Below are 15,871 nucleotides of genomic sequence, written 5' to 3' on the forward strand. Positions count from 1 at the left end.
TGCTTCTGACTTCTTTCTTAGGGTACTGTTATTATTCGGAGGCATTATGTATTGTAGAGCCGTAAGATTGTGGCCAAGGAAGTGTCTAGAGGTCATAAGTCCGTGCTGCGTGGTTTCCGTTTGTAGAGTTGAATGACACCCCTAAATCTGTACTCTGCCACATGTTGTGCTAGTTCAGTTTGTTTTGGCTCAATTCTATTTGCAAGATATGCTTTAGGCTCTCAAAATGTTCGCCCTGGAAGGACAAGATCTGAAATGTTCCGTGAAAATGTAAACTACTTGCATTTTATTGACGCCGGGCCCGGCATTTTAATCAATACTGTTGCAAGATGTACATATTGTCTTATCACGGATTTATCTTTTGTCCGGCTTAGCGAGAGACTGTTTCAGCTTTACTATGAAAAAGCTGAAAGTTGGTTTCAGAGAGACATTCTGTGTTGTAAAGGCTATGCTTCTTGCATTATTTTGATCGAGCGCTCTGTCTTTCAAGCTCGATTTTTAGGATTTTAAACCTCCTTTGTTCGTTGCGTGATGTTGGCACCACATGATTCAAATATAAATTTGAAAACTTTACGCGCAAGTCCTGCTGACTGTTTTGCGTTTTGTATATGCCACTATTTTCATTGGTATGTTCGCACCAAAATGGCCTCACGCGCTACATAAATTAGCACATTTCCACTCCTGAGACATTCGTTATTCCCCTGGGTATTTATTTTAGTATTTATACGCCCTCCCGACTTGAGATCGTTCTCATTTGCGTTCATGCCCCGAAAGGTTTCTTTTTAGTTCTCCTTTTTTGCTTCTCACTCGAACGTTTCCGTCGCTGAGCAATTTACCTTCATGGCCGAAGTTCCTGTACCTATTCCCGCGGACGTTTTGGAAGCCGCTCGTCCTGTTGTGCCCGCCGCGGCTGAAGCTCCTGCTGCCGTTGTTGCCGAAGCTCCTGTTGCTCGTGCTGCTGGCGAAAATCCTGCTCCACCCGCCGAAGAGGTAAGCTGGTTTCGTTTTTCTTCATATCGTTGTTGGCTGCTTTGCTGTATGGTTTTGTTAAATTTTGTAGCAAAAGCAAAGCTTGTTTTCCGTGGCTTTCTACTTTCTAGGCGTGTGTCGCCTTCTAGTTTACATTTACGGCGTGTGTCGCCTACAAATTCAGTATTTCATGGCGTGTGTCGCCTTCAAGTTAGTTTTATGGCGTGTGTCGCCTTTAAGTTAGTTTTATGGCGTGTGTCGCCTTCAAGTTAGTTTTGTGGCGTGTGTCGCCTTCAAGTTTGTTTTTTGGCGTGTGTCGCCTTCAAGTTAGTTTCATGGCGTGTGTCGCCTTCAAGTTAGTTTCATGGCGTGTGTCGCCTTCAAGTTAGTTTCATGGCGTGTGTCGCCTTCAAGTTAGTTTCATGGCGTGTGTCGCCTTCAAGTTAGTTTCATGGCGTGTGTCGCCTTCAAGTTAGTTTTATGGCGTGTGTCGCCTTCAAGTTAGTTTTATGGCGTGTGTCGCCTTCAAGTTAGTTTTATGGCGTGTGTCGCCTTCAAGTTAGTTTTATGGCGTGTGTCGCCTTCAAGTTAGTTTCATGGCGTGTGTCGCCTTCAAGTTAGTTTCATGGCCTGTGTCACCTAAATATAGTTTTCTTGCGTGTGTCGCCTTCAAATCTGTTCTCATGGCGTTTCTCGCCTTCTAGCTAGTTTTTATGGCGTGTGTCGCCTTCTAGTTCGTTTTCATGGCGTATGTCGTCCTTAATTCAGGCTAGTTTTTATGCGTGTGCCTCCGTCGAATATGGTTTTAGAGGGTGTCGTTCCTTAGGTTAGTTTTCATCGCGTTTTTCGCCTTTTTAAAGCCTTTTTCGCTTGTTTTGTCTTTCAAGCTAGCTTTCTTTGCATTTTTCGCCTTTCAAGTAGGTTTTATGGCGTGTGTCGCCTCTCCAGTTTGTTTTCATATTAACAAATGACTATTCTGCATGTCTTGTTTTCGGTCTTCTTTTAGTGTCGTTCGTCAACTTTCAAATTAGTTTTTGTGATGTGCCGGCTTTTTTCTATTGTTTTCTTGCCGCGCGCGTCCCCAAGGACGCGTCGCCTATCATCCAGGTGTTTTGGCGTCACTGTTTTGGCAAATCAGACTTGTTTTACATGTTGCCCAAGTCTCGAAAGTTTCGCGTCGCGTCGCCTTTGAGCTATTTTTTCTCTGCGTATGTCTCGTTTTGCGATAAAATGGCGCAAGAATTTTTCTGGTTGAATGATTAATTTCCTGGCCGGCGTTTGCCACCTCTGGTAGTTGTCATCGTTTGTATTATATTTTGCACAATGTATTTTATCCTTTGGGAAATTTGTCCGGTCTCACTACGTGTTGTTTGTATTGTGGACTATTTGTTTATATTCTTTTTTGTTATATTTTTCTCGCACGTTACTTGCTGTCGGGCCTTGCCACTTCGTAGTTAGCGCGTTATTTTCCAAGGTGATAAAGTTTATCACAAGGAAATGTACAAGGAGTATTTTGTTGTCCGGCGTGTTTATGGCCGACTTATTTATTCCACGTTTACCTATTTGCTGCTCTTCTTCTTGCTATAGTTTTGTTGTAATTCATCAAGAAGATTTCTGCAGAGTTACGCGTGCAGCGCCGTCTGTTTTCATTACTATTGTAAAATGTTCAATTATGGTCTATGTTTTCTTGTGGGTTAACTTTGTTTTACTCACCCGCCTTTAATTAATTTTTATCCTTTTCTTAGCCTGAGATGACTGTACGAGAGTTACAGAACCAACTTTTAGAGCTTAAGAGAAACACCGCGACTGGCTCTGTCGCGGCGGCCCTCCTTTCCCTGCAACAAGAGCTTTCTAAGCCGCGTGCCGTGTTTGATCCCTATAAAGCACTCGCGGGATTGGAAACACTTGTTGACTTGGCCCGTGACAAAGCTGATGATAAGACAAAGCGTTTCAGTACTATTCTCCGCCAGTGCCGTCCCCTCCTCGGCAACCCGCAGTTCCAAAGCATCTTGTTGAAGTTGGTGGGAGACAAGGAAGACATTGAAGTTGCTAAAGCCATCCAAAAGTCCTTGCGTCCTCCTGGGTCGCCTTGGTACAATCGGCCTTATGTCGCTCCACAGGCACCGAGGCCAGATTTTTCCCGCAGGCCTCCTAATTCCCGGTATGGTCCGCGTCCGCTGCAGCCAACCTGCTTCAATTGTCGCCAGAGGGGCCATATTGCTCGATTTTGTCCTAATAATTAAACTCTTGTAGAGTTTCTTTCTTTTGCAATAAATATTGATGGTCTTGGCTGAAATGTATTGTATTTTTGTAGTTTTAATTTTTTTTTTTTTTTTTTTTTTTTTTTTTTCGCTTTTGGTTTCTTCCGCTATCAATTTGGTCGATCTGGGACGGGTTTTCTAAACAATACCCGATACTCTGTCTATGACGGGGTCCCTGGATCGGCCTGGTTGGTGGCTCCCCTTTTCCACATTTATTTGTTTTCGTGGTCATTTACTTCCCGTTTTTTCTTTTCACCTTGCTCGCTCAGGCGTCGTCACAGCCGTTCGATCTCTTGTTGAAAAATGCCCAAGAATCTGTTAGATCTACTCCTATTTGGTGCAATTGGAAAGGGGAGCCCTCCAACTGGGCCGGTCCACTCCCGTCCATCCAGATGGTGGCTTCCGGAAAGGTCCACGCTTCACCAGATTTGCTGCGTTTTCGCGACCCCTCGTTTTTTATCCCGGGATTCATCCATCGTAGACTTCCTATTTGGTCTGCGATTCTTCATGATTCCCCCAACAGTTCGGCATTTCTTCGTTACTTGGAGTTTGGTGTGGATGTAAGAGAGTTTTTCGTCGAGTTTAAGGGTTCTTTCCAAGGTCGATTTTATCACAGCCCTTCACCTCCCAGTGCCTATTTTCCAAACAGTAGAAGTTGTCAAGACTTTTCCGAGTTTATCTCGGAAACTATTCTAGAAAGGGTAGCCAATGGATCCCTGTCAGTCTGGGGTAAAGTAGAAGAAATATCACCACCCTACTTGGTCAAGCCAATAACCGTCGAACCATCTAAACCCCGTATGTGCCATGATGAGAGATTCCTAAATCTTTGGATCAAAGATCTCCCTTTCTCTTTGGATCTCATCACTGACCTCCCTCGTTATGTACACAAGGGGGATTATCAAACAACTTGCGATGATAAAAGTGGCTATGACCATGTCCGACTCACAGCAGATAGCAGGACCTACTTTGGCCTACAGTGGAATGGCTGGTATTTTGTTTTCAACACACTCCCCTTTGGATGGAAAGCTAGTGCGTACCTGTATCATTCTATCGGTTTGATCGCTACCAGCTACATTCGTTCTCATGGTGTCCCGTGTTCCCAATATATCGACGACCGTCATTTTGGGCAACTTCAAATTCAGCAAAACGCCCCTCTCTGTTCGTGGTCTGATTTTCAACGCGCTCAAGCAGCCCTTTATATCGCTTGTTACATCCTCATCGATCTCGGCTACTTTATTGGCCTTAAAAAGTCGTCCCTTATCCCTACACAAACGCCGATCTTTCTTGGTTATGTCATTGACTCTATTAAAACCGCGTTTTTGATGCCCCTCGATAAGAAAGTTAAATTTGCTTCCCTCAGAGAGGATTTACTTAGCCACAAGACGGTATCTCTGAAATCCCTGCAGAAGTTTGTTGGCAAGATAAATTCATTCACTCTCGTCGTCCCTGCCGCCAGGTTATATTCTCGCGTGGCCTGTCACGCTATGTCAAAGGCACTCAAGTCTCCAAGAGCAATCCCTGTTTCACACGACTTAAGGAAAGAGTTTGAACACTGGCGTTTCCTGGATTCCTGGTCCGGTTTCTTGCCATGGAAAGATGAGAAACATTTCCAATTAAATGCTTTCTCTGATGCTTCAGGCTCTGGTTGGGGCGGTGTCCTGCGCTTGCCTGGCCAACCTCAACAAGAATTTAATGGTCACTGGGAACTTACTGAGATTGATCTTCCCATCGTTGTTAAGGAAGCTCTGGCTCTCTTGTTTGTTTTGCGAAGAGTGGCTCATCTGATCTCAAACGCTAGGGTTGATTGCTTTGTGGATAGTGCTCCCCTGGTTGCTTGCTGGAAAAAAGATGGTTCTCGCAATTCCCACATCAACAACGTTCTTAAAGAAGTCTTCCACTTGACGTTATCTGCTAATTTGCACGTCATCTTACACTTTGTCCCTTCTCAAGAAAATCCAGCTGATTCTCCTTCCCGCATTCCCTTAGATCGGGAATGCATGCTGAGCCCAGCATCTTGGCAATCCATTCAGCGAGCATTCGGTCCGCACACCATCGACCTTATGGCTACTTCCGATAATGTCCAGAAAGACCTATCTGGTCGAGCGCTTCCCTTCTTCGCACCGTCATCCTCGCCGCAGGCGCTTGGGGTAAATGTTTTCTCACAAGTAATGGTTCCATCATTCAACGCATATGTGTTTCCTCCCTTTGTGCTTGTTGGCCCCCTGATTAGATTTCTCGCCACTCAGGGCTGTCCTTACACCATCGTTGTACCCGACCTTCGTCCCAGAAAGTATTGGTGGCCGCTTATCGTTTCTTCATGCATAGCCTCATTCAAGCTTGGGTCTAAAGGGGATCGTAACATTTTGCTTTTCCCGTCTTGCTCCAACACCAGCATGGAAACTAGACCACTTCAATGGGATTTGTGGGCTTTCCGTATTTGCCCAGTTTGAACTTTGGTACATTTAAGAACAATACTTTGTATTCGACTTACACTCCGAACTTTGGCCCTGGTTATTTCGTTTTATATTAGTTATCTGTTTTGTATTGGTTTATAAAAGCATTTAAGTCCATTCGTCTTTGCATTTCTTTTACCTCTCCTTAGTCCTTCGCAAGTGTTCCACGCATTTGGAAACCTGCCTACTTGTGCCCTGATTGCTGTTACGCCAATGACTTTGGCTTTAACTTCTGCCAATATTGTGGGTATCAAGCCGCTCCAATTTCGTGTTCTACTAGTACCTCCAGAGTTTCCCTTGATCTGCCTGCCATCGATCGGAGAATCTCCTCACTTCAATCAGTCAGAGCTGCCAAACCTTATGAAAAACAGAAGTGCAGGTTGCAGTTAGAACTAAAGTCCTTTCTGTCCTCCCTTCCAAGCCCCAAGACCCTTACCTCTGCCTCCCCAAGAGACGTCATTAGATTTCTCGTGTGGAAAGATTCTAAGGGGAAGACCAAGATTCACACACCAAGCTGTCCTAACTTCGGCTCTCATTCCAAACAGAAATGTAGCTGCCCCTCCAGATTGGCCGCTGGTACGGTTGATAGCACGATTGGAAAATTGCGATCCATTTTTAATTCCATTGGCCGATCAGGCGATTGGTCGGGGATATCCCCTGGTAACCCTGCGGCTCATCCGTCCGTCAAAGAATACCTGACCTCCATCTCCGAGGAACAAGCAAAAGCAAGGGTTTCTCCTCGCCAAGCCGTGCCATTTTTCTTCGACAAGTTCATTAAACTGTGTACTTATCTTCGTAACCGAGCATTTTTACCATTTATATCCCCGCTTGAAAGATACATCGTCAGTCGTGATTTAGCTTTCTTCTGTCTGGATTTCTACTCTGGTGACAGAGCTTCTGATCTTGGTCGTGTTTATACTAAAGAGGTTCTCCTACTCCCTGATAAGCAAGGTTTATTGTTTCATCACAAGTTTGGAAAAACGCTCCGCGGAAAAGACTCTAATGTTTTCGCTGTTAAAGCATGTCCCCATGACGGTGTGGTTTGCCCCGTCATAAATCTCTCCACGTACGTCAAGTTGGCTGATCTTATGAACATCAATCTTCGAGAAGGCTTTTTGTTCCGCGCTACCGAACCGAAGGGCGGCGTATCTTCCAAGCCTTTCGTGGGATCAACTGTAGCTAACCGTCTGCGCCTCCACCTTACGGCTCTTAATATTAATGAGGGTGAAACTATGCACAGTTTTAGGAGTGGCTGTTCCATAACCCTGTCCCTTCTTGGGGCGTCAGATGATCAAGTAGCTAGACATGTCGGTTGGAAAAGCATTCAAACAGCACAATATTATTCCCAAGTACCGAAAGTCATGGATCTGTCTCTTCCAGCTTCTCTTCTCGCTCAAGGCTCAGTCAAAGGGACGAATAATGTTTGTCATGCAGAATCGCTAGGGGCTGAGTTCCGTGCTCGTAATAATCTTGAGGGGTTATCCCTCGCGTTCCCTTGATGTATTGATAATAAAACAACACCTTTCAAGAGTTGAGCGTCTGAGATTGGGAGGAATGTGGGTTTTTTCGGGGTATGTTGGCCTATCAGCAGCGATTTGTGCTTGGGTAAGAAATTATTTTCGCCCCATATCTTAGTATCCCGCGTGTGCCATAGAGGTGCAGCATGACAATGAAAATTTTTCTACTATTTTCATTGGTATGTTCGCACCAAAATGGCCTCACGCGCTACATAAATTAGCACATTTCCACTCCTGAGACATTCGTTATTCCCCTGGGTATTTATTTTAGTATTTATACGCCCTCCCGACTTGAGATCGTTCTCATTTGCGTTCATGCCCCGAAAGGTTTCTTTAGAGGACTCCTTTTTTGTCCCTCCCTCCTCCCCTCAGCGACGGAAACCTCCAGCATGCTGAACTTCTTCGCATGCGCGGAAATTATTTTCGCCCCATATCTTAGTATCCCGCGTGTGCCATAGAGGTGCAGCATGACAATGAAAATTTTTCTACTATATGGTTTAGTTCAGGCAAGACCATGGTTTCGATCCTCCATGTGGATCTCATCAGTTGCCGTTATTTGGTTTTCTTTAGTTGCTAGCGCAACTTGTTCATGTGCGAGAATGTTAGACATTCTGCGGCTTGGCACAAACTGTTGGTGGTGGCGGATCGAAAATGTCTGGTTTATATTGGCTAACACAGTTAGCCAATGGCGTTGTGTTCTTTTCGATCCTCTTGTCTTTGAAGCTCTAGTCATGTCTAGTGTGTTTCTTCGACGGCATATTTCTAGCTTTTTTGAGCACTCTATGGTTTGTTTTAGCGTGGAGATGTTTTTGCTGTATAGCACATGTTCGTTCTGCAAACCCCTACTAATAAACGGGATTGATGCTACGAGTTGTGTGCGTATTTTTATATCTTTCCACTACTTGATGTCTGTTGAGTGCAGTCGCTTGTATTGTTCGCACGAGGAAGAACGGGGCCCGTCCATAAAACAATAGTCAATGGTAAATCGAAAGACCGAACTCAACATAAAACGGCAAAGTTTACGAATGTCACGAACGTAGGAGTCGTGTAGGCCCGTCACTTTATTTACCATTTCAAATTTATATCTGAATCATGTGGTGCCAACATCACGCAACGAACAAAGGAGGTTTAAAATCCTAAAAATCGAGCTTGAAAGACAGAGCGCTCGATCAAAATAATGCAAGAAGCATAGCCTTTACAACACAGAATGTCTCTCTGAAACCAACTTTTAGCTTTTCCATAGTAAAGCTGAAACAGTCTCTGGCTAAGCCGGACAAAAGATAAATCCGTGATAAGACAATACATCTTGCAACAGTATTGATTAAAATGCCGGGCCCGGCGTCAATAAAATGCAAGTAGTTTACATTTTCACGGAACATTTCAGATCTTGTCCTTCCAGGGCGAACATTTTGAGAGCCTAAAGCATATCTTGCAAATAATAATAGAATTGAGCCAAAACAAACTGAACTAGCACAACATGTGGCAGAGTACAAATTTAGAAGTGTCATTCAACTCTACAAACGGAAACCACGCAGCGCGGACTAATGACCTCTAGACACTTAAATAGCCACAATCTTACGGCTCTATTCAATACATAAAGCCTCCAAATAATAACAGTACCCTCAGAAAGAAGTCAGAAGCAAAAAAGGTCGAAAGACCGAACTCAACATAAAACGGCAAAGTTTACAAATGTCACGAACGTAGGAGTCGTGTAGGCCCGTCACTTTATTTACCACTTACATTGAGGTGTTCTTACGTCCAGGGGTTCTTACATTGAGGGGTTTTTTACGTCCAGTGGTTCTTACGAACAGGGGTTCTTACATCGAGGGGTTCTTACGTACAGGGGCTCTTACATCGAGGGGTTCTTTTGTCCAGGAGTTCTTACATCAAGGGGTTCTTACATCGAGGGGTTCTTACGTACAGGGGCTCTTACGTCGAGGGGTTCTTACGTCCAGGGGTTCTTACGATCAGGGGTTCTTACATCGAGGGGTTCTTACGAACAGGGGTCTTACGTTGAGGGGGTCTTACGTTCAGGGGTTCTTACATTGAGGGGTTCTTACATCGAGGGGTTCTTACGATCAGGGGTCTTATGATCAGGAGTTTTTACATCGAGGGGTTCTTACGTTCAGGGGTTGTTCGTTCGTGGCTTTTTAATAAAGGTGAATTATATAAAGGGGTTTTGTCTTTAATCAGGGGGTCGTTTTTAAATACAGGTGTATGCCCAGCTGTTCTGGGTTGGAGGAGTGAATTTATACTGAATGCACTCAACTTTTTACAGTAGTTAAATTTTGGGTTAAGCTGAGCGAGTACCTTATTATAGGAAATTAACGCTTGTGTTAATTAAGGTATTTGAAATTAACACGACTTAAATTAACGCGAATTGAAGGAAAAATTACTTCCCAATAAAGGAAATTAACGCGAAAGAGGGGGTAACATTTCAAAATGAAGGAAATTAACGCGACAAACAAAAAGGAAAAAAAGATTTGTTGAGACAACAGGAACAAGTTTACTTTAACACAAAGGAAACTGACCACCTTGAGCGCTTTTCACAGTTTTAGTGATCCGGCAGATTTCCACCCTGATATAATAAATATAATATAATAAAAAGTATTTTTATAGCGCCAAAATCCACTAATTGCTCATGGCGCTTTACAATAAAAAAATATTAATAAAATGATGTTAAAAAGTTAAAAACTCTAAAAATTTTAAAAACGGATATTTACAAATATAAGTTCAAATGTACCTAAAAAAATAATAATAATAATTAAAAAGCCTGTTTAAAAAGGTACGTTTTTAAATGTCTCTTAAAAATGTCAATAGAAGGACTTAATCTAAGTTCAAGTGGGATTGTGTTCCACAGCCTTGGGGCTGCCACGGCAAACGCTCTCTCTCCATATGTTTTTAATTTTGCTTTGGGGGTCGCCAGAAGGTGCTGATGAAATAATGTCTTTTCATAAGTGTCAAAGACGGCTGGACTGTATCGAGAAATTGGTTCCAAAATAATGGAAATTAAGGTCAAGGAAATTAGCGCTCCATTTAATTAACGGCGCGGAAATTAACGTTAACAAAAATTAACGCGACTTAAATTAACGCGAATTTTTGAAATTCGCGTTAATTTCATGAAGCGTTAATTTCCTGTAATAAGGTAAATCGGCAGTGTACCAAAAAACTAACAGCCTCTTTTCTTTTAACCTTTTATTTTAATTCCAGCTCAGTAATAAAGTCTGTTCTTCACTTGATGTCGTTACGTTACGTTACGTTATGTTATGTTACGTTAAACTAACAGCCAAAATGAATTAGCTGCTGTCTAAGATTGCCTTCCTTCTTGGGTGTTTTGGAATTAAACCTGCAAAAATAGTAAAAGTCGATTAATGTTATAATTAATATGTAGCACCGTCACTAGTTAAGCAGTGCAGAACGAGACTAGAATCGTTTCAACACTAAATATTACCTTCTTAAACTGACAACAAATATGCAATGTTAATGAGCTAGTGTATGTGACGTGTAAGCGAGATTTATCTTTATATATTACGCGGTTCTATAAGTCACAATAAACTTAAGGATGGCCATGGTTTAGCGGAAGTATCTCGCTAGCGTTTCAAGGAATCAAAAACGCTTCAATCGTCCCATATATCTATGTTTTGCTACGTTTCATTGTAAATTTTTGAGTGATTTTGGGGGGTTTTGGGAGGAGAAAGTTTTTAACAAGAGATCAGTAAAATTTAGAGAAATAAGAATTATAAGAAATTAATTGTGATTTTTTAACGAGAATTTGAAGTTGAAAATTGGTAAACTGCCACCAGACACTTCCCTGACAACCTGGAGTGCTCTTGCGTGGGGGTCAACTGTCTGGTGGTGTTTCAATTTTTTTTTCTTTCTTCAATCCATTTTTTAAGCCTCTAAAAATATCATTTAAAAAAGAGACGTCTTGAGATGATGTCCAGTAGTCACTAGGCTCATTTGGTAGCAGCTTTTTTGGGGGGAAATGAGCCCGCGGTCTTCCCCCCGAAAGGGAAGGAACGAAGACCGTACTCAAGAAGGTGGCGGAAATCGAGCCTATTAGTAATAGTAATTGGACTGAGTGGAGTACAATTCAGAGAGTAATCGGGCGAGTAATTTCAAAATCGGCTGAGCGCGCAGCGCGAGGACGATTTGAAATTACGAGCACGATTACTCTCTGAATTGTACGACACGAGGTCCAATTACTAATTAATCGTGTCAATAACAAAATTCGAGGTTAGGAAGTCTCTAGGAACCTTTTTTGTGAGGAAAAGTCAAAGGTAAATTCAGTTGGTTGCACAAAAAGTTAGAAAACAGCAAGAAAAAACCCATTCAAATGCGCATGATTGACGCGCGGATGGCGTAGGTGTCCAATTACAGGTATCCAATTTGAAGTTGCTCAAATTGGATACCTGTAATTGGACACCCACGTGATCGCGCGCCGATTACGCGACAAATAGGCGCGCGCAGAACCAATCAAAAACGAGAATTTTGTTATAGATACGATTAAAGTAGATACAGATGCACAGCGAAAGGGTTCGGCTTACCAGCTTGGTTTCTCTGTAACGTGTCCGGTCAGACGGTGTCGCCGTGTTCGCCACACTCTGGCAGCTTGCCTTGTACAGATCCCACTGTAACTTCAGTCCCGGGTATTTTGTCGCCATTTTCATCCACACACCAGCAATTGGCGAAATTCACAGAGAACCTTTGATCGCACTGCACGGGATTAAAACTTCCATCGGCTCTGCATTCTGGAACCAACACCAAAATGTCGCCTTCTTCTACTTTTGCCTGTGCTTCGGCACGAAGTTTTTCACATTTGGTCTCAGCTGGACAGCAGAAAAAGAGAAAAAAATAGTAAGTGTACAACGCCCAAAACCACACACAATTGCACAACACTGTGAAATATTTGGCAATTGAAAAGCCACGAAGAGGCGGTAACCAGTGAAATAGAAAGTAGAAGATGCGAGAAGCATTAAGTTTAGAAATCCCTTTCCTTTCTGATTCATTAATAAAATTAAAGCAGACTGAACAATCACAGGAAGGTTAGGTATTTCGAGGCAGATAGACGAGAGTTTTCGTTCACGTTAACACAACTACTGAGGCAAGATTCAGTCGCTCATTTTAGCAACGCCAGCTAGTCGATAATTCAAGTCCTGGGAAGCGTCACGGCAAGTAGCGAAAATATTTTCTCTGGTTCTATTCGGCGTAAATCAGTGATTTGAACGGTGAAATGATCTTTACAACGATGTTCTATGGAAACTTCCTCGTCCATGCTGCTCAGTCCTTGATGATTTGAGCCTGCAGTATTTAACAAGGCGGCTTCTCTTAAAAATTTCGCTCTTTCAGTATAATTTATGTTAGACCCTTTTGAGCGACGAAGTCGCGATAGCGAGCGACACAAGTCGCAAGATTTTCGCCAGATGACCTAACTACCGGAAACGGGCTTTGAAAAAGTCTAAATTTATGTCAATAATCCATGTAAATTACATTCCGCATAATTATGCCATTCCGAAGTCATGGCACGCGCCATTCAGCAGACTCATTCCTCCTTTTACCATCACCGCCTAATTATCGGACAAAGATGGGAAACAATTGCAATGAAATAGAAAAAAAAAGAGATCAACCAAACGCGAACAATGTTTGGCGAAAAATACACATTATCACAAAAATTTAATTACTTCTCTTCTTCAAGCTAGACGTTAGCTGAGGCCAGGGCTTTGTTTCCCCTTTTTCCAGCGGCTCTGCAGACTGAAAAATAAAGACAAATGTTGCGTGAAAATTGTTTTCTTGTGCCGATAGACTGAAAGTGTTGCTGAAGTTGTTCGTTCTTGAGCATATTGAGTAAAATCATAATATTAACGTCTCTTTACCTGAACATCGTTGAAAGCACACGAAAATGCGAATCCCCAGGCAATCACGAGAAAAGTAAAGCTCTTCATCTTTCTTCTAAAAAGAGTAAGACACTTGTAAGAGCCGCGCCTGAGGGTGCTTTAAGAGCGTAACTTGACAAGGACGACGATAAATACAGTTAGTTACATACTTTTGGTTAAGCCTCCACCATATTTCCTCGTTTACCCTTTCACCCTTGCCGATTAAATGCGTTTCTTCGAATAAATACCCCTTAGAATTATCAAATTTAAAGCATGAAACCACCCAATCTTTAAGCAGTCAGAATAAAGGTATGCAGTAAGAGCAAGCAGATTTAGTACACCAGGTTTCTTGTCAAAGGGAAATTGCTTATAGGAAAGTTGGTGCAGTGATGGACATATATTCTGCGACAAACTGAAAAACCTTAAATTTGAAAGAAACACCTCGGACGCTTAATCGAAGAAATATGCTATCTTTTCTAAAGTCTTTGTTAAAATAAGTTAACGTCAAATAAACTTGAATCAGTCACGCAGTTTTGAAATGTCTCACCTGCTTGCAAAGATAACCGAGTTCTTGAGATTGGATTGGCCTTGCAAATTCCTCTGACAACTTCTTTCAGAGGCAGTACACGCTCAATTTCCTCTGATGTGATAAGGTGCTCCCTATAACCTTCCTTAATTTAAAATCAGTTAAAGTGTAATTCAAGAAGGAGTTCCATTTACAGAGCAGAAAATGTTATGGGAACATTTCGATGACACAAAACGTATTACCTTACATTTATAAAAAAAGGCCTGTTTACTTGTTGATTTTAAGAAGACTTGTTATTCATATTTTATAGGTAGTATTTTAATTTCAAATTGATCAATTTTCTCAAGCTTTCAAGCTACCGTGCTAAGAAGTAATACTGAGGTAGAACCAGTGTTCAATGACTCATCATCAAACACCATTTTCACTGGATTAAACAAATTCTGCCCTTAAGTTGACTTTTTCTGCCTGCCTGCATATTCCACTCGAAATTCTGCTTAGACATATCAAGCCATTCCACTCGTTTTCTTCTCGGTAACCACGGTAGCAAGAAGTGAACATCACAGGCCATTAGCAGTCAGTCGGGGACGGAAGGAATCATTTTGGTGAGAGCAAAGTCTTTTATGTTATGGGGAAGGGGGAGGGTGAAAAATTCCCAGAATACTTATATTTAAATTACTTATATTGAAATATTAAATTTCGCGATTGTGTCAGTGTTTCTTGGGTTAGTCGTCAATGACAAAAGAACTTTTGAAAAAGGTCTGGTTCAATGTAACTACAAGGAGCCTGCAAACGGTAACTTTGGTGACTGCACTATGCTAAAGAGGTCTTGGCCAATTTACAAGCTTAAGAAAACGGTAATCAGAGGAAGAATAAGGTAAATGGTTCTGAGATGGAATTTTGATGACGTTTTATCGATTCGGCTTAATTCTCGGAACTCAGCTTGTCGGGCCAATGAAAATTGGATACCCTGGCCTTAATTTGTTAAGTTAAAGGTCGGCGTGCACGAGGCGACTAATGGAAATTTTTCGGCCAAATACCCAATAAATACAAAACGTCGATTCGAGGAAAAATACCGTATGCCCAAATATTCAACCTTCGAAAAACTCCGGGTGAACCTTGAATGTCGAGAACAGTGAAATGGGTGGGTTTCGTGTGTTGAATGTTTGCTTAACGCCGGTTAAATGTAAACTATTGAATTGCCCTGTTCAGGAGCCCATAATTTACGGTGTTGTTAATTTTCTTATCAAAGTGCTCGAATTACGACGATGGGCCCGAAATATTATTTAAAAGACACATTGCGTGTCCTATGGGAACTAACTCGCTAATAGATCAAAGATCTCTTCGAGATATCGACTTTTTTTGCATGAAGTTAGTATGAGTAGAAGGTTTATCCTGGGCATTGTTGTTCGAACATATCATGGAAGAATTCAAACGTCTTTCAGTTCAAGCATTTTTTTTATTTTCGCGGAGTAAATGCTGTATTTGTCAGTCGCGACGGCTGGGTGCTTTGCGACTCATATACTTTGGCTTGGTTAAAAAAGGTAAACTTTGACGTTTGCCTTTAACATGTTTAATCGAAATAGTTGTTTCCTTTCGAGTAAGAAAGATTTCTACTCGGCTTAATGCAGAAAAATAACGCCTGATCGCAGGTTAGGTTACGCACGACAGAGTTACCTTTTGTCTCGTCACGCAATCTTAACCCCACATTGAGAAGTAAATTTTCGTTTGGATATTACCAAAAGCCGCTTCTCCTCGCGTTATTCTTTACCTTACGGCTACACATGCCATTTCTAACGACTACATTTCCAGCAAAACAGTTGCTGTTTATTTTTCTAATGGCGATGCATTAACTTCTGAACAGAAGAAACGTTTAACGTTTACTGTTTCCACCGGAAGTAATTTCACAACAGGCTACAAAAACACTTATAAATATCACTTAAGGACGTTCGCGCGAAAATCTTCCAACATTGCAATTTTTCTTAAAATTTCACCAGAGCTAGTTTATCAGTTACTTTTATCAGAAATGTAAAAAAAAGTGGTGGTCACCGACTTCGTTCCCGAGATACGATAAGCGAAAGAGGGCGCGTATTTGGATAAATTTCACTTCGTCACTCGATATGACCTCAGCGGCTTCGGGCGACAAAATATTTTAAATGAATTGATGTAGGCTAACGTTCTTTGCCTAAATTTATTTCAGTGGGTCTATTGTACAAATATATTTCGCTTTTGAAGTCCCTTAAGGAAAGTCTTGCCATAAAGAATTGGATTTGCG

General features: G+C 42.0%; 2 protein-coding genes across 3 annotated transcripts; one reads left to right on the forward strand and one right to left on the reverse strand.

Moving 5' to 3' along the window:
* The first annotated feature begins 620 nt into the window (after positions 1 to 620).
* Positions 621 to 3,911, forward strand: LOC144657436 (uncharacterized). Its single transcript, XM_078517781.1, has 2 exons — positions 621 to 990; positions 2,715 to 3,911. The coding sequence occupies exons 1-2, from the start codon at positions 841 to 843 to the stop codon at positions 3,210 to 3,212; spliced, it is 648 nt and encodes a 215-aa protein (XP_078373907.1). The 5' UTR covers positions 621 to 840; the 3' UTR covers positions 3,213 to 3,911.
* Positions 3,912 to 10,356: 6,445 nt separating this feature from the next.
* On the reverse strand, positions 10,357 to 13,817 carry LOC144657045 (SPARC-related modular calcium-binding protein 1-like). 2 transcript variants are annotated; one of them, XM_078517335.1, is made up of 5 exons: positions 13,621 to 13,817; positions 13,074 to 13,146; positions 12,882 to 12,951; positions 11,748 to 12,029; positions 10,357 to 10,546 (listed from the first exon to the last, which is right to left on the reverse strand). In XM_078517335.1, exons 2-4 carry the CDS (start codon positions 13,140 to 13,142, stop codon positions 11,776 to 11,778), a joined length of 393 nt encoding a protein of 130 aa, XP_078373461.1. In that variant the 5' UTR covers positions 13,143 to 13,146; positions 13,621 to 13,817; the 3' UTR covers positions 10,357 to 10,546; positions 11,748 to 11,775. The 2 variants fall into 2 exon arrangements, with proteins under 2 accessions (XP_078373461.1, XP_078373460.1); XM_078517334.1 differs by having other exon boundaries at positions 10,359 to 10,546; positions 13,074 to 13,149; positions 13,621 to 13,813.
* Positions 13,818 to 15,871: the final 2,054 nt, after the last annotated feature.

Source organism: Oculina patagonica, chromosome 6 (genome assembly GCF_052425735.1).
Source record: "Oculina patagonica isolate OP01 chromosome 6, crgOcupat, whole genome shotgun sequence".
Classification (NCBI taxonomy): Eukaryota; Metazoa; Cnidaria; class Anthozoa; order Scleractinia; family Oculinidae; genus Oculina; species Oculina patagonica.

Bases quoted from the DNA above. Each gene is read 5' to 3' on its own strand.
- LOC144657045 (XM_078517335.1), bottom strand. From the start codon at position 13,142: ATGAAGAGCTTTACTTTTCTCGTGATTGCCTGGGGATTCGCATTTTCG. The intron at 12,952-13,073 runs GTAAAGAGACGT...TTTATTTTTCAG, and splicing joins GTGCTTTCAACGATGTTCAG to TCTGCAGAGCCGCTGGAAAA. The intron at 12,030-12,881 runs GTAATTAAATTT...TCTGCTGTCCAG, and splicing joins GTCTAGCTTGAAGAAGAGAA to CTGAGACCAAATGTGAAAAA.
- LOC144657436 (XM_078517781.1), top strand. From the start codon at position 841: ATGGCCGAAGTTCCTGTACCTATTCCCGCGGACGTTTTGGAAGCCGCT. The intron at 991-2,714 runs GTAAGCTGGTTT...TCCTTTTCTTAG, and splicing joins CTGCTCCACCCGCCGAAGAG to CCTGAGATGACTGTACGAGA.